General features: G+C 46.8%; 1 protein-coding gene across 1 annotated transcript; it reads right to left on the bottom strand.

The window, feature by feature from the left end:
• Positions 1-2106: 2106 nt before the first annotated feature.
• Positions 2107-24059, bottom strand: LOC137540766 (manganese-dependent ADP-ribose/CDP-alcohol diphosphatase-like). The gene is made up of 4 exons (XM_068261916.1): positions 24017-24059; positions 7999-8600; positions 5803-5919; positions 2107-3981 (listed from the first exon to the last, which is right to left on the bottom strand). Exons 2-4 carry the CDS (start codon positions 8597-8599, stop codon positions 3653-3655), a joined length of 1047 nt encoding a protein of 348 aa, XP_068118017.1. The 5' UTR covers position 8600; positions 24017-24059; the 3' UTR covers positions 2107-3652.
• Between the last annotated feature and the right edge of the window lie 268 nt (positions 24060-24327).

The following is a 24327-nucleotide window of genomic DNA, read 5'->3' as shown; positions in this document are numbered from 1 at the left end:
ATAATAATAATATGGGAGGACATTAGACTATGACTATGGTAGGATTGGACCATGAGCTCCTCTGAGGACAGTCAGTGACGTGACTATGTACTCTGTACAGTGCTGCAGTAGTCAAATAATCAATGGCAACATAGTATAGACCAATCACTTCATATTCAGCCAGCGTCTGTATTATGCGTTCTCTGCCTGAAGCTTCTCATCCATGCTGCCCCCTGCATACTGCCACTAGAGGTGTCGTGAACCTAGAATTTTCCAATTGCAAATGGCGAACGCGAACTTCTGAAAATGTTCACGAACAGGCGAATCTAGCGAATTTCCATATACTTCAATGGGCAGGCGAATTGTAAAACCTACAAAGCCTGTTTCTGGTCACAAAAGTGATGGAAAAGTTGTTGCAAGGGATCTAACACCTGGAGAGGGGCATGCCAAAAGTCCCACCAGAAATTACGGAGTTGACACAAAGTCTGGTTTTAATCCCTAAAGGGCAGGAATCACATTATGCACAGCTCTGGGTGTCAGTGGGCTGTGGAGTGTCTCACACAGAGAAATGCAATAATATTATCAGAATAGTTACAGTAAAATAATAATGCACTGGAGTGGTTCTGTGCCTGCAACTTAATGAGGTAACAGCAGTAGTGCCCACACAGCTCTTGGTGTCAGTGGGCTGCGGAATGACACACACACAAAAACCACAGGAGACCGATGTGCTAGCCCTCAAAAGGGCTGATTGCTTTCACAGTAAGTGAGGAACAAGAACACAGGCCTAGCTAATGCTTTCCCTACCTATCTGCAGCAAGTCTGACCCTGCTCTCGCTAACAGTGAGCAGCCAGCAGATAATGAATCCAATATGGCCACCGCAACTGCTATTTGGTAGGGAGGTGGAGGGTCCAGGAGGAGGGGGTGCTAGCTGATTGGCTGCCATGTGTCTGCTGACTGTGAGGTAAGGCGTCAACATTTAGCTCAAGGATAATGTATAGGGGGCGAATCGAACACGCCAAATGTTCGCTGTTTGCTGCAAATGCGAAAAGCGGAAGTTCACAGGCGAACTGTTCAGGCCATCTCTGAATCATGTGATTCAGGCTGCTTCATGCAAGTTCCGGCCCTGGGGAAGGGATTACACTGAGTGGGGGAGGGGCAGGTTGGGTTTCAGGGAGGGGCTTACATTGAGTGGGGGAGGAGCGGGTTAGGTTTCAGGGAGGGACTTACATTGAGTGGGGGAGGAGTGGGTTAGGTTTCAGGGAGGGGCTTACACTGAGTGGGGGAGGAGAGAGTTAGGTTTCAGGGGGGGCTTACATTGAGTGGGGGAGGAGCGGGTTAGGGATCAGGAAGAGGCGTACAATAGTGATGGCCTAAACAGTGCACAGGCGGACGGTTCCCGGCGAATGTCGGCTGTTTGCCGTTCGCAATTAATGCAAGCTGTTTTGTCAAGCGTTTGCGTTCGCATTTAACATTAAAGTCAATCGCTGCCAACTTTAGCGGTTCATAGAAAGGCCCAAATTGCAGGGTGTGTTAAGGGAGACAGTGGGAACAAGATGATTTTTCTTTTTCAAAAACACCTTCTAGGTTTAGAGAAAATCGATTTTAAAGTTACGATAGGAAAACAGCATACATTTACAGAGATTCTGAAGTGCCCCAAATTACCTCCTTTTTATTTCAGAGTCCTCTTGAGCAGTAATAGCAAAGGATGATTTGCTGCGTCCCAGCGGCCATACGAGGTCTTTATCCCCCCAAATCCTGGGGCAAAATTCTACTTTCAAAGTTGCAGATTTTGCTGCCCAGGGGAGGCAGAGCTTTGGGCTGTAGATCCGCTTCCAGTCTATTCAATCACCGCTGATCGCCGCCTCTCCCCCCGCCCCTCTCAGTGAAAGAAGACTGAGAGGGGCGAGGAGAGGCGGTGTTCGGCGGTGATTGAATGGCCTGGAGGCAGATCTATAGCACAAAGCTCTGCCTCCTACAGGAAGTACCGGAGGATTCTGCCCAGGGGATTTCGCGGGGGGGGGGGGGGGATTTCTTGGGTGTTTAAAGACCTGGTACGGCCGAGGGGATGCTGCGAATTATCTTTGTTTTTACTGCTCAAGAGGACTCTGAAATAAAGAGTTAATTTGGGACACTTCAGACTCTTTAAGGGCTCATTCACACTTGAGGAGTTTTGGGCCAATTTTAAGCCCGGGCGTTTTTAAAAAATGCCCTGAAAACGCTTACACCATGAGACAGGTCTCATCTGAGCGGTTTGTTTCCGATCCGCTCAGAAAAGCGGTGCAGGAAGTGAAAAAACTCAATTGCTCGGCAAAACCGCATAGAGAAGCGGTTCACAAAAAAAAAAAAAAACAGTGTGCAGGTAATCGCCGGGAATCGGAAACAAAAAACACGTCAAACACCAAACGCGAACGGACACGCGAATGGAATGCAATGTGAACAAGGCCTCAATGTGGATAATGACAAATAATGTATCAACCTATCGGTACCATAAATTTACATGTACCAAAGGAAAGAGCAGCAGTGAATTACATGACAGAGTTTCCAGGGGGTCCCTGCGCACTGATCTATTTGGTGTTTAGGCTCTGCTATTAACCGTCGGTGACCTCACACTTTAAAAATAACCATTAAAAAAGTGTTTGCACAAAATGCGTATTTTTTTTGGGAGACTATTTTGCACTCGATCCTCCTCCGACATGCCACTGTCCGGGGTTGGTATACTTTTTACAGCTTTTTGTTTTTAAGAAACTGTGGTTGCAGGGATGTCCTGATAGTTTTGAAGTTCGCCTGCCCATTAAAGTCTATGGAGCTCGAAGCGAACTTTATGTTCGGCCGTCGCTAGTGTACATTAGAGGGCATGGGTGAGAGTCAGATGTCAGGAAACAGAAGGTGATTGGTTGGGGATAGCTGGGTAATAGGTTATGGATCATTGCATAGTTAATACAGAATAATAAGTGCTCTATACCAATGCCCTGACTATAAATGGTATTCAGTTGCCCAAATCAAGTGCCCCTGGACTCATAGCACCCCCTGGAGTACACCTGTGCAAATTATGGCTAGGAACACAGTTAAAGGACATCCGAGGTGAAATTAAATGGAGGAGAAAAACAATTGTATCTATTCTCAGTCGCCTAAAAATAACTTTTTTAGATATCCCACACTTTTATTTTATATTTAAATCTGGTTTTTAAGTTTTTACTGTTTCATTGTCTCTGCTCAATGACACCTTCATTGAAGTATGTCGGAGCTAAAAATCTATGAACTATTGACCCTTTTTATCTCTTTCCTGCTCTCAGAAGCCATTTTCTGCTAGGAAAGTGTTTTATGGCTGTAATTACTAATCAGTGAGGGTTATGCTATAGTACCGACCCAGACAGAAACTGTCACTTGCATACCTAATGTTTAACTCTTCCAGGCAGGGAAAGAAAAAAAGGAACACAGCCTAGTTATTTGTGTGCTAGACACTGTACATACATGTCTATCTCATCATGTCACATGTCACCTCGGGTATTCTTTAATACTCCACTGCTGCAAGGTAACATTGCTAACCACTTATCCTCCATATCTCCATTACCCGGATGTCCCCTAGAACAGCATACTGCAGCAGAGACCTATCCCAATGCTCCTATCAGCAGGGAGACACATCCCTCCATGTCGGATATTCCCCCTCATTTCTCAGCGGAGAGACACGAGAGGTTCCTCCAGCCGCCTTTTCTCCGAAAACATCAGATGGCGACTCCTCACCCTCCCCCTCCCCCGCAGGACCATCCTGTCCTCGTACACGTCCACCGTCCCAAACGCATTGGAGTCCGGCGGGGACTCCACCACCCCCTCCATGGTGATGTGATGGATGCCACGGGAGTCCAGGTGGTAGCCTCCGCTGTGGTCGTGGCCTGCAAAGTATGCCACCACACTGCGGTGTGACTGCAGCACCCGCAGGATGTCTCTGTAGTTCCACGCCAAGCAGTCGCTACGTTTCGCCTTAGGATGGACGGGAACGTGACCTGAAACACAGAATATCGCAGTGTTATGAGCTGGCGGACTACAGAGACCGCTGACATCATTCTCTACAAGAAAAAGGCTAATGATCTGACTGTCTGACCGAAATGGTTATTTTCAGTTTTTTTTTTTTTCAATTCTGAAAGATTTTTCCGCATGCGACCATTTTTCTGCAATTTTTCCGAAAATGCGTTAGAATGTGTGGAAAGTGCAGAAAAAAGTGTGGTATTTCAGCAGTAAGCATGCGGTAAATCAAAACAATAATCTTAACATCTGTATAGTGTTTTTCTCCTGTTGGACTCAAAGCGCTCAAGAGCTGCAGCCACTAAGAGGCCATCCTGCAGTGTTGGGGAGTCTTGCCCAAGGACTCCTTAATGAATAGGTACTGACCCTAGCCAGGATTCAAACCCTGGTCTCCCATGTCACAGGCAGAGCCCTAAACACAAACAAGGGTTACCGCTGAGGCAACCACTGTGAATGCAGGTGAGGAGATTAGACCTGTCCTCACTCAGGGTTAAGAAGTCGCTCTCTGTAGATAGAAGAGAGGTAGGGGTGGGTCCTCCTTCCACCAAGGGTGGACACTATAATGTCTTTGATGTACAGAGGCACCAGCAGAATAAAAACAATAATTACAAGTTTTAACCACTTTGTCCTCCTTGACGTATAAAAACATCAAGGAGGACATGCGCGCTCCCGCGGCCGATCGCGCACTCCCGGCCGCGGATTCATTAGCCCAGGAATCAATGAATCGGGCTATGGTGCCCGATCACTGATTCCTCTCCCCCGCAGAAAAAGCGACAGCTTCTCTCGGAAGCTTCGCTTTTTCTGACTCTATGTCCCTCTAAGCGTACATTGTACGCTTAGAGTGACGTCATGTAAACAAACTCAAGGTTGCCATCTTGTGGCCAAAAAGTAAAACTACATATAAAAGTTAAAAAAATTACAATACACAAATATTTCCCCAAATCAAACACTATTTACATCCCACCCTCCCAAAAATACCCACATAAAATGTTTAATAATAATTTAAAAAAATTACAATAAAAAAAAACACATAAATATTTACCTAAGGGTGTAAACTTTTTAAATATCTATGTAAAGATGAAATATTTCTATTTTTTTTATAAGCTTGTAAATAGTGATGGATGAAAAACTGAAAAAATGCTCTTTTATTTCCAAATAAAATATTGTCGCCATACATTGTGATAGGGACATAATTTAAAACTATAATGGCCGAAAACTGAGAAATAATGAATTTTTTCAGTTTTTTTCTTATTCTTTCTGTTAAAATGCATTTACAGTAAAGTGGCTCTTAGCAAAATGTACCCCCCAAAGAAAGCCTAATTGGTGGCGGAAAAAACAAGATATAGATCAGTTCATTGTGATAAGTAGTGATAAAGTTATAGGCTAATGAATGGGAGGTGAACATTGCTCGGATGCATAAGCTGAAAACGACTGAGGGCTTAAGTGGTTAAAATATGCTGGGGAGGCAGTGGGGGACTTGCCTCCGAAAGCAGACTAGACTACTTGTCTGATATAAACACTTTATTAGTACCCCAATAGATGCAATGCGTTTCGCGAGACCAAGCCCGCTTCATCAGGCAATAAAACAGGGCACAAACAGTAACTCTCAGGTAGCGTGTATATTATAGTGCCTCTGGGATATTTTTTTTATGTTCAGTATAGGTTCCCTTTAAGGCTGCTTTTTCACTTCATGGAGACCACACCTGAGAAGAACGCAGCTGTTGTTAAACTGACGCTAAAGATGAAATGTGACTGTGCCCCAAGTCCGGTGTAATGACCTAACATTGGCTGGCGGTACGTACCGGCTACAATCGCCCTCTCATCGTGTCTGTCGCAGTAACCAAGCCGTTCATCCAGCCAGGACAGCTGCTCCACCCCCATTCCACCATTAAACTCCACCAAGTGTCTGTCATCCAAACCTGCAGGAATATGAGAGGAAAATGCTCAGGTCAGTGTAATTCATGGCTGTACACCCCCATCCCCCCTTCCCGGTGCAGCTAAAACCTTGTTTCATGTGGTGTAATTAAATGTGATGTCAGGACCGTGGTGCTAACATCACACTGTGGGAGCCTTGTTGCATTGTGGGAAATACAGCTGTTTCCAACTGCCAAAAAAAGCAAGCAGCGTCTCCTTCCAGTGACATCACCTGCCAGCAGTAAAAATGTCACCATGTGATAAATGTCAGAATGTAAATCAGGGAGAGGAAAGATTTTACAATGGGGAAAACGCTGACTAAACCATGTATACATAATTTTTGTAAAAATTAAGCACTTTTTTATTACATTATTTTCAATGGGTCTCCTCTACGTTTTTGAATGCAAAAGCTATATACAGTGGCTTGCAAAAGTATTCGGCCCCCTTGAAGTTTTCCACATTTTGTCACATTACTGTCACAAACATGAATCAATTTTATTGGAATTCCACGTGAAAGAAATACAAAGTGGTGTACACATGAGAAGTGGAACGAAAATCATACATCATTCCAAACATTTTTTACAAATAACTGAGAAGTGGGGTGTGTGTAATTATTCAGCCCCCTTTGGTCTGAGTGCAGTCAGTTGCCCATAGACATTGCCTGATGAGTGCTAATGACTAAATAGAGTGCACCTGTGTGTTATCTGTCAGTACAAATACAGCTGTTCTGTGACGGCCTCAGAGGAGCAACAACACCATGAAGTCCAAAGAACACACCAGACAGGTCAGGGATAACGTTATTGAGAAATTTAAAGCAGGCTTAGGCTACAAAAAGATTTCCAAAGCCTTGAACATCCCTCGGAGCACTGTTCAAGCGATCATTCAGAAATGGAAGGAGTATGGCACAACTGTAAACCTACCAAGACAAGGCCGTCCACCTAAACTCACAGGCCGAACAAGGAGAGCGCTGATCAGAAATGCAGTCAAGAGGCCCATGGTGACTCTGGACGAGCTGCAGAGATCTACAGCTCAGGTGGGGGAATCTGTCCATAGGACAACTATTAGTCATGCACTGTACAAAGTTGGCCTTTATGGAAGAGTGGCAAGAAGAAAACCATTGTTAACAGAAAGCATAAGAAGTCCCGTTTGCAGTTTGCCACAAGCCATCTGGGGGACACAGCAAACATGTGGAAGAAGGTACTCTGGTCAGATAAGACCAAAGTTGAACTTTTTGGCCAAAATGCAAAACGCTATGTGTGGCGGAAAACTAACACTGCACATCACTCAGAACACACCATCCCCACTGTCAAATATGGTGGTGGCAGCATCATGCTCGGGGGTGCTTCTCTTCAGCAGGGACAGGGAAGCTGGTCAGAGTTGATGGGAAGATGGATGGAGTCAAATACAGGGCAATCTTGTAAGAAGACTTCTTGGAGTCTTCAAAAGACTTGAGACTGGGGCGGAGGTTCACCTTCCAGCAGGACAATGACCCTGAACATAAAGCCAGGGCAACAATGGAATGGTTTACAACAAAACATATTCATGTGTTAGAATGGCCCAGTCAAAGTCCAGATCTAAATCCAATCGAGAATCTGTAGCAAGATCTGAAAACTGCTGTTCACAAACGCTGTCCATCTAATGTGACTGAGCTGGAGCTATTTTGCAAAGAAGAATGGGCAAGGATTTCAGCTCCTCACCGTGTCAGCGGGGGCCGGCTCCTCGCCGTGTCAGCGGGGGCCGGCTCCACGTCGTGTCAGCGGGGCTGTCTGCTTGTTAGGTCAGTGGGGGCTGGCTCCTTCGTCATGTGTGTTGGGGCCGGCTCCTCATCATATGAGTGGGGGCCGGCTCCTCATCATGTGAGTGGGGGGCATAGCAATACAGAGGTCAACAAAGGCTTTGAATTTTTTTGATCTCTGTGTGAGCGCCTCCTAACATTTCTGTAGACACCACTGATTCAGGTGGGTTATGCACACAGTTTAATTAGCTGTGAAACAGTTATAACTGTGCTGTAAGTATTTACTTATAGCGCACTGGCTAATGTTTGGCCATCTTTAGCTGACCTGACATTCGCCTCATCTACATACCATTTTGGTCTTCCATAACTTGGTCAACGAAGTCCCAGGAATCAAGATACCGCTGGCAGTCCTGCCTTCTGCCGAGAACGCTTAAGTCGTAGGTGTCAACGAAGATGAAGCAGAACTTTGAGTGAGGACTGAAGTGATAGGCATAATAATCGGCATTGTTTGGGTTTTCGCTGTGGCTTCCCCCACACTCATCGCCCTGCTTCTCCTGAACCGGTTCAGTATTGAGTCTTGAATCTCTCAGAGAGTCCCGGTTAAAGTTGTAGAGCTCATGGTTCCCCCAGATGTGGTGAAAAGGCATTTTTGCTTGGCTAACATGTTTTAGAACCACCCCGAGGGCCTCTTGCGACAAACCATAACGTCTGTTGAAACTATCGATAATATCGCCGAGCTGCAGCACAAACTGGGGTGGAGGCTCCTCCTGGTTCCACTCTTTAATGGCCTCCTGGAGGTGGTGGAGGCTTTGCTGATAGTATCGCATGGTCTTCCAGTGGCTCGGTCCATTGGGTTTGTTGGCGTACTGGATGTCTGCTATCACCCCAAAAGAAAAATGTGGCTTTTGTACTTCGAGGAGATCTTCTGTCAATTCTTCATGTTCCTCCATACTGCATGAAAGACAATAAAAATGGTCACTAATATAATATTTCCAAGGCCTCGGGTACAGGGACTTAATACATTCAGCTCAGTGCCCATCAGACCTCTGATTAGAAAGATGTTATAGATGTTTTTGTCTGTAGTGTCCCTACAATATCCTGTTTTAATGTGCATGAGACGTCCGACCTTTACCCAATTCAACCAACTTTATATACTTATATCCAAACTTTACAACTAACCCTAATGTTCATGCTTTTCTTACACCCATTTCTTCCCTCACAGGAGGCTACCAAAATGCTGCTACATGCTCTGCTCATAGCCTGTGTTGACTGTAACACCCTACTCTGCAATCTACCAAAAACCAGAATGGCACCTATCCAGTGCCTACTGACCTCTTCTGCTGCTTCTTCCTCCCGCTCCTCTGAGGCAGCCCCTTTCTTCCAATCCCTACTGACCTCTGCTTGCCTCATGATCCACCTCTCCTCCCACTCCTCTGATGCTGCCCCTCTCTGCCAATCCGTACTGACCTCTGCTGCCCACCTCATCCACCTCTCCTCCCACTCCTCTGATGCAGCCCCTCTCTGCCAATCCTTACTGACCTCTGCTGCCCATCTCATCCACCTCTCCTCCTGCTCCTCTAATGCTTCCCCAACTCTGCCAATCCCTACTGACCTCTGCTACCCACCTCATCCACCTCTCCTCCGTCCTCTGATGCTGCCCCTCTCTGCCAATCCCTACTGACCTCTGCTGCCCATCCCCTTCCGGCTCCTCTGATGCTGCCACTCTCTGCCAATCCCTACTGACCTCTGCTGCCTGTCTCATCCACCTCTCCTTCCACTCCTCTGATGCTGCCACTCTCTGCCAATCCCTACTGACCTCTGTTGCCCATCTCATCCACCTCCCCTCCCTCTCATCTGATGCTGCTCCTCTCTGCCAATCCCTACTGAGCTCTGCTGCCCGCCTCATCCACCTCTCCTCCCGCTCCTCTGGTGCAGCCCCTCTCCGCCAATCCCTACTGACCTCTGCTGCTCATCTCATCTACCTCTCCTCCCACTCCTCTGATGGTGCTCCTCTCTGCCACTCCCTACTGACCTCTGCTGCCATAATCTTTCAACTCTCCTCCCACTCCTCTGATGCTGCTCCTCTCTGCCACTCCCTACTGACCTCTGCTTGCCTCATGATCCACCTCTCCTCCCGCTCCTCTGATGCTGCCCCTCTCTGCCAATCCGTACTGACCTCTGCTGCCCACCTCATCCACCTCTCCTCCCACTCCTCTGATGCAGCCCCTCTCTGCCAATCCCTACTGACCTCTGCTGCCCATCTCATCCACCTCTCCTCCTGCTCCTCTAATGCTGCCCCAACTCTGCCAATCCCTACTGACCTCTGCTACCCACCTCATCCACCTCTCCTCCGTCCTCTGATGCTGCCCCTCTCTGCCAATCCCTACTGACCTCTGCTGACCATCTCATCCACCTCTCCTCCTGCTCCTCTAATGCTGCCCCAACTCTGCCAATCCCTACTGACCTCTGCTACCCACCTCATCCACCTCTCCTCCGTCCTCTGATGCTGCCCCTCTCTGCCAATCCCTACTGACCTCTGCTGCCCATCCCCTTCCGGCTCCTCTGATGCTGCCCCTCTCTGCCAATCCCTACTGACCTCTGCTGCCTGTCTCATCCACCTCTCCTTCCACTCCTCTGATGCTGCCCCTCTCTGCCAATCCCTACTGACCTTTGCTGCCTGTCTCATCCACCTCTCCTCCCGCTCCTCTGAGGCAGCCCCTCTCTGCCAATCCCTACTGACCTCTGCTGCCTGTCTCATCCACCTCTCCTTCCACTCCTCTGATGCAGCCCCTCTCTGCCAATCCCTACTGACCTCTGCTGGCCATCTCATCCACCTCTCCTCCCGCTCCTCTGATGCTGCCCCTCTCTGCCAATCCCTACTGACCTCTGCTGCCCATCTCATCCACCTCTCCTCCCTCTCCTCTGATGCTGTTCCTCTCTGCCAATCCCTACTGAGCTCTGCTGCCCGCCTCATCCACCTCTCCTCCGTCCTCTGATGCAGCCCCTCTCCGCCAATCCCTACTGACCTCTGCTGCTCATCTCATCTACCTCTCCTCCCACTCCTCTGATGGTGCTCCTCTCTGCCAATCCCTACTGACCTCTGCTGCCCGCCTCATCCACCTCTCCTCCGTCCTCTGATGCAGCCCCTCTCCGTCAATCCCTACTGACCTCTGCTGCCTGTCTCATCTACCTCTCCTCCCACTCCTCTGATGGTGCTCCTCTCTGCCACTCTCTACTGACCTCTGCTGCCATAATCTTTCAACTCTCCTCCCGCTCCTCTGATGCCATTCCTTTCTGCCAAACCCTACTGACCTCTGCTGTCTGTCTCATCCACCTCTCCTCCCGCTCCTCCGATGCAGGACTTCTCACGAGCGACACCTCTCCTTTGGAACTCTCTCTCACAGCCTGTCCGTCCTTCAAGCTGGAAACCTTCAAATGTACTCCTAAAACACGCCTGTTCAGGCAAGCCTATAATCTGCTATAGGTAGCATTGGTGGCTCACTGCCTCATCCGCTCACCCCCATATCTCCTTCCCTATTGTTTCCACCACACTACCCTCTAGATTGTAAGCTTGTAGTGATGAGCAGAAATTACGCCTATGCTTAATTACACATCGTAATTCACAATTACACATTATAATAGTAATACAACATTTCTGGAAAAACGTAATTCATTTCGTAGTTAATTGTAAGCATTCGTAAATACGCATGAATTTACGCGTAATTTCATGCCGACTTTGGCGATTAATATCAAAGCCCCCATACATGCTATTGCTGCCACAATTGCTATATGTGTTAAGGAGAATAGTGGGTATAAGTTAAATTAAAAAAAAGAACTGTTCAAAAAGACCTTGTAGTTTTTGAGAAAATCTATTTTAAAAATACAAAGAAAAATGGTTATAAAACCATTTTTCTTTGCATTTTTAAAATCGATTTTCGAAGGTCTTTTTGAAAAATATTTTTTTACTTGTACCCACGATTCTCCTTAACAACTTGCCGACCGCCCACAGCCGATGGGCGGCGGCAAAGTGAATGCCGAATGGACCGCAATACGCCATTCGGTGGCGGCTCCCCTGGCAACAGGCTCCGCCCACCCGCGACATCATCCCGCCGGCCGTTCGTAAGCGGTGGCGGGATGTTAATTGCTCCATCACCGCATGCAAAGTGTATAATACACTTTGTAGTGTTTACAAAGTGTATTATGCAGGCTGCCTCCTGCCCTGGTGGTCCCAGTGTCCGAGGGACCACCAGGGCAGGCTGCAGCCACCCTAGTCTGCACCAAGCACACTGATCCCCCCCCCTTGCCCCCTGATCGCCCACAGCACCCCTCAGACCCCCCCCCCCCCGCCCACCCCTCAGACCACTGTTTGCACCCAATCACCCCCCTAATCACCCATCAATCACTGTCAACGCTATTTTTTTAATTAGGTCCTAATCTGCCCCCTGGGGGCTCCTGATTACCCCGCCACCCCTTAGATCCTCCCCAGACCCCCCCCCCCCCCCCCCCCCCGTGTACTGTATACATCTATCCTCCCCTATAATCACCCAATGGTCACCTGTCAATCACCCATCAATCACCCCCTGTCACCACCTGTCACTGCCACCCATCAGATCAGACCCTAAACTGCCACCTGCGGGCACCCAAACACCCGCCCACACCCTCAGATCGTCCGCAGACCCACCGTCATATCACCACCAAAGTGCATTGTTTACATCGGTTCTTCCCTCTAATCACCCCCTAATTACCCATCAATCACTCCCTGTCACTATCTGTCAGCGCTATTTTATAGATTAGGTCCCTAACTGCCCTCTGGGGGCTTCTGATCACCCCCCCCCCTACCCTCAGATCCACCCCAGACCCCCCCCCCCCCCCCCTGTGTACTGTATACATCTATTCTCCCCTGTCAATCACCCATTAATCATCCCGTCACCACCTTTCACTGCCACCCATCCGATCAGACCCTAACCTGCCTCTTGCGGGCATCTGATCACCCCCACACCATCAGATCGCCCGCAGACCCACCGTCATATCACCACCAAAGTGCATTGTTTACATCTGTTCTTCCCTCTAATCACCCACTTATCACCCATCAATCACCCCCTGTCACTGCTACCCATCAGATCAGACCCTAATCTGCCACCTGCGGGCAACCAATCGCCCGCCCACACCCTCAGATAGCCCCCCCAGACCCCCTCTGATCAACTCGCCAGTGCATTGCTTGCAGATATTCCCCCCTTCCCCTCTAATCACACCTTGAGACACCCATCAATCACCTCCTGTTACCTCCCTAGCACTCCTATCCATCAGATCAGGCCCTAATCTGCCCCATTTTAGAAAGAAGACACCCCAAGGTGAGTTCATGGAAGATTTTATTTTTTGTCACAAGTTAGTGTAAAATGACACTTTGTAAAAAAATAATAATAAAAATTTCCGCTAACTTGTGACAAAAAATAAAATCTTCTATGAACTCGTCATACACCTAACGGAATACCTTGGGGTGTCTTCTTTCTAAAATGGGGTCACTTTTGGGGTTCCTATACTGCCCTGGCATTTTAGGGGCTTTAAACCGTGAGGAGTAGTCTAGAAACCAAATGCCTCAAAATGACCTGTGAATAGGACGTTGGGCCCCTTAGCGCACCTAAGCTGCAAAAAAGTGTCACACATGTGGTATCGCCGTACTCAGGAGAAGTAGTATAATGTGTTTTGGGGTGTATTTTTACACATACCCATGCTGGGTGGGAGAAATCTCTCTGTAAATGACAATTTTTTAATTTTTTTTTACACACAATTGTCCATTTACAGAGAGATTTCTCCCACCCAGCATGGGTATGTGTAAAAATACACCCCAAAACACATTATACTACTTCTCCTGAGTACGGCGATACCACATGTGTAACATGTTTTTGCAGCCTAGGTGCGCTAAGGGGCCCAACGTCCTATTCACAGGTAATTTTGAGGCATTTGGTTTCTAGACTGCTCCTCACGGTTTAGGGCCCCTAAAATGCCAGGGCAGTGTAGAAACCTCACAAGTGACCCCATTTTAGAAAGAAGACACCCCAAGGTATTCTGTTAGGAATATGGTGAGTTCATAGAAGATTTTATTTTTGTCACGTTAGTGGAAAATGACACTTTGTGAAAAAAAACTATAAAAATCAATTTCCGCTAACTTGTGACAAAAAAATAAAATCTTCTATGAACTCACCATACTCCTAACTGAATACCTTGTGGTGTTGTCTTTCTAAAATGGGGTCACTTGTGGGGTTTCTATACTGCCCTTGCATTTTAGGGGCCCTAAACCATGAGGAGTAGTCTTGAAACCAAATGCCTCAAAATGACCTGTGAAATCCTAAAGGTACTCATTGGACTTTGGGCCCCTTAGCGCAGTTAGGGTGCAAAAAAGTGCCACACATGTGGTACTGCCGTACTCAGGAGAAGTAGTATAATGTGTTTTGTGGTGTATTTTTACACATACAGATGCTGGGTAAGAGAAAATTCATGTCTTTTTTGATGAATATAATAAAAACTAAAACTCGCAGCAGCAATCAAATAGCACCAAAAGAAAGCTGTATTAGTGACAAGAAAAGGAGGTAAAATTCATTTAGGTGGTAGGTTGTATGACCGAGCAATAAACCATGAAAGCTGCAGTGGTCTGAATGGAAAAAAAGGCTCTGGTCCTTAAGGGGTAGAAAGACTGTGGTCCTCAAGTGGTTAACGTATGTAGTGATTTTAATAGCAATAGCACGTATGTGAGATTTGTTATCCACCGCCAAAGGTGGCAAGAAATTACGCGTAAATTCATGCGTAATTACGAATGATGATAATACAAAGTCAACTGAATGAACAATTTGTAATTGCGTACAGGCTCAATTGTGAAAATGTACGCGTCATCGTAATTGGCAGATTACGGTCATCACTGTAAGTTCGTAAGAGCAGGGACCTCCTCCTATTGTTTTTTTATTGTGATGTAATTTATTATATGAACATGCAGCAGTATTGGTGATGTCTCAAAGCTCTCATCAGCCGTGTCTCATGTATCTGTTCCCGACTACTTGTTATATACTCTGTACAGCACTACAGAAGATGTTAGTTCTATAGTAATAAATAATGATAAAGCCATGTCGTCTCCTCACTGTAATCAGTTCCTTGTCATTTTATTCAATAGCTAAACTTAAAGCGCACCTGAACTCACAAATTCCTCTCGGCTATAAAAGATAAGCAACAGCATAATAACTTTTAAAGAAAAACATTTCTTTGTTACAGCTGATACAAATCCTGCAATTCATCTGCAGTGTGTCTACTTCCTGCTTTCATGGAAGCAGACATATTGTTAACATCCTGTGTTTACCAATTAGGTCTATGGTGTGGCAGTCAGCTGACACAGCTGAGGGATCAAATTGCAACTTGTGATTAGACATACATGAGGGGGAATTAGACAAGCTAAACTATCTACATACATACAGCATAGCTCCCAACTGTCCCTCTTTTGGAGCCCTGTCCCTCTTTCCTCCTCATTTGTCCCTCTTTCAGGACTTTGTCCCTCTTTCTATGTAAATATATATATTTCTCTACTACAAAATGTTTGACTCTAAACTTTATTCCCATCCTTTAATTTGATATACAACTAATTTTAAAATGTTACTATGAAATAAAATGAACCAGGATAGAAAGGGTCAGTGTAGTTCGAATTCTAAAACAACATATTTTTCTTATAAAATCGTCATGGTATGCGTGACTAGGGGTGTGATGGGGGCGTGGCCAGGGCTGTGGCAGGGGCGTGGCTCAAGTGTCCCTCTTTCTCATCTCGAAAAGTTGGGAGGTATGATACAGGGTGCATTTCTCTGTTTTCCTTCTGTCCTGTACAAGGGTTCAGGTCCACTTTAACCTACTGCCTAAACTTACCCCTTCTCTGCCTCATGTTTATTCCTAACCACCCCCCAATTATTCCTAGCCTTAAAGGGAACCTAAACCGAGAGGAATATGGATGTTTCCTGTTAGACAATACCAGTTGCCTGGCTGTCCTGCTGATCTCTTTTGCTGCAGTAGTGGCTGAATCGCACACCTGAAACAAGCATGCAGCTAATCCAGTCTGACTTCAGTCAGAGCACCTGATCTGCATGTCTGTTCAGGGGCTGTGGCTAAAAGTATTAGAGACACAGGATCAGCAGGGGAGTCGGGCAACTGGTATTATTTTAAAAGGAAAATCCATATTCTTCTCAGTTTAGGTTCCCTTTAACATCCACCCCTTAACCTCCTGCTGTGGTACCAACCCTCTCCTTATCCGATACTTTCCTGTGATCCTAAACGATACACCCATCCTAATCCAAGTCTACACTTCCGATATCGCTGGGCACTCAGCATAAAGACCTGACCCCTGACATCGCTGTGTAATTGTTTAGAGGGCTACTCAGCAGCAGGGCCGGGTCTAGGCAGAGGCGAGAGAGGCTCCAGCCTCAGGGCGCAGTGTAGGAGGGGGCAGGGCTGGGCCGAGGCAGAGGTGAGAGAGGCTCCAGCCTCAGGGCGCAGTGTAGGAGGGGGTGCAGGCCGAGGCAGAGGCGAGAGAGGCTCCAGCCTCAGGCAGCAGTGTAGGAGGGGGTGCTGGGCCGAGGCAGAGGTGAGAGAGACTCCAACCTCAGGGCGCAGTGTAGGAGGGGGCGCAGGCAGAGGCGAGAGAGGCTTCAGCCTCAGGGTGCAGTGTAGAAGGGGGCGCAGGCTGAGGCAGAGGCGAGAGAGGCTCCAGCCTCAGGGTGCAGTGTAGGAGGTGGTGCAGGCAGAGGCGAGAGGGGCTCCAGCCACAGGGCGCAGTGTAGGAGGGGGCGGAGGCAGAGGTGAGAGAGGCTCCAGCCTCAGGGCGCAGTGTAGGAGGGGGGCATGGGGCTGAGGCAGAGGTGAGAGAGGCTCCAGCCTCAGGGTGCAGTGTAGGAGGTGGTGCAGGCAGAGGCGAGAGGGGCTCCAGCCTCAGGGCGCAGTGTAGGAGGGGGCGGAGGCAGAGATGAGAGAGGCTCCAGCCTCAGGGCGCAGTGTAGGAGGGGGGTGCAGGGTGGGCAGAGGCAAGAGAGGCTCCAGCCTCAGGGCGCAGTGTAGGAGGGGGCGCAGAGCTCACTCAGCTATCATTCCCCTATTGTGTTTGAAGCAGAGAGAAATAAGAAAAGGGGATACATGGCAGTGACTGCAAGCCAGATAACTAGATATTAAGGTGTTGGGGAGGTTGTGGGCCCTGTGGCACCTCTTAGTCTAATAGCAGTTAGTGTGTGACGGCTGGGGTGGGAGGGATGGAGGGGCCTCTTAGTGTAATAGCAATCAGTGTGTGACGGCTGGGGTGGGAGGGATGGGGGAGGGGCCTCTTAGTGTAATAGTAATCAGTGTGTGACGGCTGGGGAGGGAGGGATGGAGGATGGGCCTCTTAGTGTAATAGCAATCAGTGAGTGATGGCTGGGGTGGGAGGGATGGAGGGGCCTCTTAGTGTAATAGCAATCAGTGTGTGACGGCTGGGGTGGGAGGGATGGAGGAGGGGCCTCTTAGTGTAATAGCAATCAGTGTGTGACGGCTGGGGTGGGAGGGATGGGGGAGGGGCCTCTTAGTGTAATAGCAATCAGTGTGTGACGGCTGGGTGGGAGGGATGGAGGAGGGGCCTCTTAGTGTAATAGCAATCAGTGTGTGACGGCTGGGGTGGGAGGGATGGGGGAGGGGCCTCTTAGTGTAATAGCAATCAGTGAGTGACGGCTGGGGTGGGAGGGATGGGGGAGGGGCCTCTTAGTGTAATAGCAATCAGTGTGTGACGGCTGGGGTGGGAGGGATGGGGGAGGGGCCTCTTAGTGTAATAGCAATCAGTGTGTGACGGCTGGGTGGGAGGGATGGAGGAGGGGCCTCTTAGTGTAATAGCAATCAGTGTGTGACGGCTGGGGTGGGAGGGATGGAGGGGCCTCTTAGTGTAATAGTAATCAGTGTGTGACGGCTGGGGTGGGAGGGATGGAGGAGGGGCCTCTTAGTGTAATAGCAATCAGTGTGTGACGGCTGGGGTGGGAGGGATGGGGGAGGGGCCTCTTAGTGTAATAGCAATCAGTGTGTGACGGCTGGGTGGGAGGGATGGGGGAGGGGCCTCTTAGTGTAATAGCAATCAGTGTGTGACGGCTGGGTGGGAGGGATGGGGGAGGGGCCTCTTAGTGTAATAGCAATCAGTGTGTGACGGCTGGGTGGGAGGGATGGAGGAGGGGCCTCTTAGTGTAATAGCAATCAGTGTGTGACAGTTGGGGTGGGAGGGATGGAGGGGCCTCTTAGTGTAATAGCAATCAGTGTGTGACGGCTGGGTGGGAGGGATGGAGGAGGGGCCTCTTAGTGTAATAGCAATCAGTGTGTGACGGCTGGGTGGGAGGGATGGAGGAGGGGCCTCTTAGTGTAATAGCAATCAGTGTGTGACGGCTGGGGTGGGAGGGATGGAGGGAGGGGCCTCTAAGTGTAATAGCAATCAGTGAGTGACGGCTGGGGTGGGAGGGATGGAGGGGCCTCTTAGTGTAATAGCAATCAGTGTGTGGCGGCTGGGGTGGGAGGGATGGAGGGGCGCACTTTGGTGTCTCAGCCTTGGGTGCTGGAGGACCTTGTCCCGGCTCTGCTCAGCAGTTTGTACATGTGGTGGGTACCCTCTTATTGAGATCTCCTGTCCCAGCGCACTTTTGGGGTCTCTCCACCAATACTATCACACTGAGCATAATATACAATAAATAGATGATCCAGCAGATGGAGGGGAGCCCCTTTGAGATGGATGCAGCAGGTGGAGGGGAGCCTCTTGTGATGGATGCAGCAGGTGGAGGGGAGCCCCTTGTGATGGATCCGGCAGGTGTGCAGAGCTGGGAACTCAGGAAAAGATAACTTATTACCAGAGAGGTAGAAGAAACTGATGGTTTTACTCTCCAGTTTCCACCAAACATTAAAATCTCAGTTCCGGGTGGAATGACTAAAGCAGGATCATCCACCAGGCAACCTAGGCAGGTGCCTGGGGCCTAATGTGTGTCAAGGGGCCCATCTACCACCTTCTCTGACCTCTCTCCGCTTAAGCTTACCAAAAAGACCTCAAGGGCCCCCCACATCAACTACCTTACCTAGGGCCCCATCACATCTTAACCCATCTCTGGGAATAACCCTGTAGAGAACCAGAGATGGAATAAGATGTAATGGAGCCCTAGGTAAGGTAGTAGATGTGGGGCCCCCTTGTGGTCCTTTTGGTAAGCTGAAGTGGGGAGAGGTCAATGAAGGTGGCAGTTGAACCCCCTGATGCCCACCACGCCCCAGGCACCTGCCTAAATTGCCTATGGAGGAGAAGTACCTGAGAGATATTAGTAAATATAATGCTGCCTCATTGCCTGCAGTGATCATATCAGGAGATTCACACGGAACATATACACAGAATGCAGCACACTGCGCCAACCAGAAGGGGCGGAGCCTCAAGACGCACTCGCTTACGAAATGTATCATCTGCCTTCTGGAATGTGTAGAATCTCACCTCTGCTTTCTGGGCTGAGAATGAGGAAAACCCCAGAAAACTTCCAGTCATACAGCAACACAAGGAACCAACTTCCTCCTCACACCTTCAGTCCGAACACTGGCAATCCAGCGCAGGAGATTTGGGCGCAGCCGGCGCCACCATAGGCCGTATTATGAATGACGTTTATAGCGGCCCACAGTGAGTAACTTTGGCGCCGTCAGAAGACGGACCTGAAGTTACTTTTAAAACACTGTAATTCGGCCGTCAGCAATAGCTGGAAGCCAAATTACATCACTCCCTACCATCCACGTGGACCTGGAGGGGGAATAGTAATTACTGCCGCCGGGACTTGTGCACCAGCAGGGGGAGCCGTATATCGGCTGTATCCTGCGCCCATGTCTCCTGGCAGCTTTTTAATCGATACGCCCTTAGTCACTCCAACTGTCAAAAATTCACATATTCACCAACCATATTTTAGGGTTTTTTTTTAATCACAATAAGGCTTAGAACCCTCTACAAACCTCTAGCGCAATCGCTAGCGTTTTTATCTAGCGTTTAGTAAGCGATTTCATGAGCATTTTCTGGCGATTTTGGGAGCGATTTTAAAAAGTGTAAGCTTTTTGCCAGCGATTTGCGATTAGCGGTTTTAATTCTGATTGGTCCTTTCTATTCATAAATAATTTTTTTTTTTTTTTGTACATTTTGCAGTAATTTAAAATCGCACACAAAGTGCTATGTGTAGCGATTCATGAGTGATTTGCCAGCGCTTCAATACTTTACATTGATGCACAAACGCTCCCAAAATGCCGCATGTCCTGCGATTGTGATTTTGCTAATCGCAATCGCTACTGTGGAATTTGTTACATTTATTTACATTAGCAGAGCGTTTAGGGAAATCGCTCGTGATTTAAAGCGCTCCCTAAAGCTCAAAAAATCACTCTAGTGGGTTCCAGCCCTGAAGGAGTTTGTTAATGTCATCATGCATACATACACAAGAATCAAAGTAAAGGTGGCATCTAACGATACAATGTGCTGAACGATCGTTTACAAACAATTCTTCATGTGCATTTGCATGAATGATCGGAAATAATCTTTTGCTACCACTAATGGACAAAACTCTCCTAACCAATCCAATCAGATTAATGAAATAAATCCAGAAATCGGATCAATATCTTTGTCTATTAGTGATCCCAAACGATCATTCATGCAAGTTCATATGAAGAATCATTCGTAAACGATCGTTCAGCAAATTGTATTATTATTGGCCACCTTTACTGGCCCAAAAGGCAGGGGCAAAATGCTGGAAATAACATAGATGAGATAGTGAGCTCCTCTGAGGACAGTCAGTGACATGACTATGTACTCTGTAATGTGCTGCAGAAGATGTCAGTACTATATAAATACATAATAATAATATGGTAGGACATTAGACTATGACTATGGTAGGATTATATTGTGAGCTCCTCTGAGGACAGTCAGTGACATGACTATGTACTCTATAATGTGCTGCAGGAGATGTCAGTGCTGTATAAATACATAATAATAATATGGTAGGACAATAGACTATGACTATGGTAGGATTAGAGAGTGAACTCCTCTGGGGACAGTCAGTGACATGACTATGTACTCTGTAAAGTGCTACAGAAGATGTCAGTGCTATATAAATACATAATAATAATACATAATAATATGGTAGGACATTAGACTATGACTATGGTAGGATTAGAGTGTGAGCTCCTCTGAGGACAGTCAGTGACATGACTATGTACTCTATAATGTGCTGCAGGAGATGTCAGTGCTATATAAATACATAATAATAATATGGTAGGACATTAGACTATGACTATGGTAGGATTAGAGTGTGAGCTCCTCTGGGGACAGTCAGTGACATGACTATGTACTCTATAATGTGCTGCAGATGTCAGTGCTATATAAATACATAATAATATGGTAGGACATTAGACTGTGACTATGGTAGGATTAGAGTGTGAGCTCCTCTGAGGACAGTCAGTGACATGACTATGTACTCTGTACAGTGCTGCAGAAGATGTCAGTGCTATATAAATACATAATAATAATATGGTAGGACATTAGACTATGACTATGGTAGGATTAGAGTGTGAGCTCCTCTGAGGACAGTCAGTGACATGACTATGTACTCTGTACAGTGCTGCAGAAGATGTCAGTGCTATATAAATACATAATAATAATATGGTAGGACATTAGACTATGACTATGGTAGGATTAGAGTGTGAGCTCCTCTGAGGACAGTCAGTGACATGACTATGTACTCTGTAATGTGCTGCAGAAGATGTCAGTGCTATATAAATACATAATAATAATAATATGGTAGGACATTAGACTATGACTATGGTAGGATTAGAGTGTGAGCTCCTCTGGGGACAGTCAGTGACATGACTATGTACTCTATAATGTGCTGCAGATGTCAGTGCTATATAAATACATAATAATAATATGGTAGGACATTAGACTATGACTATGGTAGGATTAGAGTGTGAGCTCCTCTGAGGACAGTCAGTGACATGACTATGTACTCTGTACAGTGCTGCAGAAGATGTCAGTGCTATATACATACATAATAATAATATGGTAGGACATTAGACTATGACTATGGTAGGATTAGAGTGTGAGCTCCTCTGAGGGAAGTCAGTTACATGACTATGTACTCTGTACAGTGCTGCAGAAGATGTCAGTGCTATATACATACATAATAATAATATGGTAGGACATTAGACTATGACTATGGTAGGATTAGAGTGTGAGCTCCTCTGAGGGAAGTCAGTTACATGACTATGTACTCTGTACAGTGCTGCAGAAGATGTCAGTGCTATATACATACATAATAATAATATGGTAGGACATTAGACTATGACTATGGTAGGAATAGATTGTGAGCTCCTCTGAGGGCAGTCAGTGACATGACTATGTACTCTGTAAAGTGCTGCAGAAGATGTCAGTGCTATATAAATACATAATAATAATAATATGGTAGGACATTAGACTATGACTATGGTAGTGTGACAGAGTGTCACAGGCTCTTATAGGAAAGGTTATGGATGGTGTGTATGTAGCACCTCGTTTAAGGTGCTTGGTAAAATAAAGCTCCAGGAAAAAAAAAAAAAACTGTGTGTGCTAATTTGGCTTTTTAAAAAGCCGGTTAAGGGTCCTGGAGCTGGCCAGGGAAGTGTGGGTGGGTTCCCTGGCCACCTGGCCCAGTCCAGGTATTACACCTGTGCAGGGTGGAGCACAGGTGCTGAATAAAGGTCAGCCAGTCTGACCAGGAAGGAGCTCACTTGGTTCCTGTACTCTGGAGGGAACAGAGCTCTCACATGGGAGAAAAGGCTAAACTCTGCATGTACAATGTAAGTTGCCATGTTGCTTGGATGTTTTGCTACAATACTGTTTATGTATAGTCAGTCAGGGACTGGAGTGAGACAGGTAGTTGCTCAGCCGAGCTAGGTTTTGTTTTGTTTGATGGACTGTTTGTATTCACTGGCAACTGTTTAATTTTCATAAATAAACCAGGCAGGAGCCTGACTTTTACAATATTGGAAGCCTGCTGTCTCTTCTATGAACTGTCTTAACCCTGTTGCTATGGGTAACCGCTACAGTAGGATTAGATTGTGAGCCCCTCTGAGGACAGTCAGTGACATGACTATGTACTCTAATGTGCTGCAGAAGATGTCAGTGCTATATAAATACATAATAATAATATGGTAGGACATTAGACTATGACTATGGTAGGATTAGATTGTGAGCTCCGAGGACAGTCAGTGACATGACTATGTACTCTGTAAAGTGCTGCAGAAGATGTCAGTGCTATATAAATACATAATAATAATATGGTAGGACATTATACTATGACTATGGGGGGATTAGATTGTGAGCTCCTCTGTGGACAGTCAGTGACATGACTATGTACTCTGTAATGTTCTGCAGAAGATGTCAGTGCTATATAAATACATAATAATAATATGGTAGGACATGAGACTATGACTACGGTAGGATTAGATTGTGAGCTCCTCTGTGGACAGTCAGTGACATGACTATGTACTCTGTAATGTGCTGCAGAAGATGGCAGTGCTATATAAATACATAATAATAATATGGTAGGACATTAGACTATGACTATGGTAGGATTAGATTGTGAGCTCCGAGGACAGTCAGTGACATAGCTGTGTACTCTGTAATGTGCTGCAGGAGATGTCAGTGCTATATAAATACATAATAATATTATGGTAGGACATTAGACTATGACTATGGTAGGAATAGATTGTGAGCTCCTCTGAGGACAGTCAGTGACATGACTATGTACTCTGTAATGTGCTGCAGATGTCAGTGCTATATAAATACATAATAATAATATGGTAGGACATGAGACTATGACTACGGTAGGATTAGATTGTGAGCTCCTCTGTGGACAGTCAGTGACATGACTATGTACTCTGTAATGTGCTGCAGAAGATGGCAGTGCTATATAAATATAAATTAATATGGTAGGACATTAGACTATGACTATGGTAGGGATTAGAGTGTGAGCTCCTCTGAGGACAGTCAGTGACTGTAAAGTGCTGAGGAAGGTGTCCGTGCTATATAAATACATAATAATATAATTTACACATTACATACAACTGTAGTTTGTAAACTTTACATAGAGTTTAGCATAACATAAATATTCTTTGTAAGTAAAAAGCACATGAATGAATATACACCGCCCGGTATATATCTGTGAATCAGAGCTAGGAAGAGACAGATGAGGAGGACTGGGGGGATTTGGTTGTAGAGTCACTGTATTTGGGATCTGCAGCGAGTTGAGGCAGTGTGACAATGACGATCTGTAGACACACAGTCAGGGGCTATCCTCACATACCTGTTACTCGCAGCCTGTCGCGGGGTCCGTAGGCTGAGCAGCTCTGTGCGATCTGTACGACTTCCTGAAACTAAGAGATCTACTTTTACTGTCACGACACGCCTATCCCTGTCTTGTCATACTTAAAGAGCCACACACAGCAGAACAGTGACACAGCCAATCTGCGGAGAGTTAACCCTCTCATGACAAAAGTATTCTGCTGTGTTAGCCATCAGTAAAAGCAAGAGGTTTAGAATCGTTATGAAACCATTTATTGGCTAACTTAAAAGAACATTGCTCACTACAGTCCCTCTTTGGGAGCTCTGTCCCTC

This window comes from Hyperolius riggenbachi, chromosome 12 (assembly GCF_040937935.1).
Source record: "Hyperolius riggenbachi isolate aHypRig1 chromosome 12, aHypRig1.pri, whole genome shotgun sequence".
NCBI lineage: Eukaryota > Metazoa > Chordata > Amphibia > Anura > Hyperoliidae > Hyperolius > Hyperolius riggenbachi.
Note: the sequence above shows the minus strand (reverse complement) of the source record. Positions and strands in the feature narration are given on the sequence as shown.

Coding starts and splice junctions, on each gene's coding strand:
- LOC137540766 (XM_068261916.1), bottom strand. CDS start 8,599: ATGGAGGAACATGAAGAATTGACAGAAGATCTCCTCGAAGTACAAAAG. Junction 5,920..7,998: donor AGTTATGGAAGACCAAAATG/GTATGTAGATGA, acceptor ATATTCCTGCAG/GTTTGGATGACAGACACTTG. Junction 3,982..5,802: donor TGAGAGGGCGATTGTAGCCG/GTACGTACCGCC, acceptor TCTGTGTTTCAG/GTCACGTTCCCGTCCATCCT.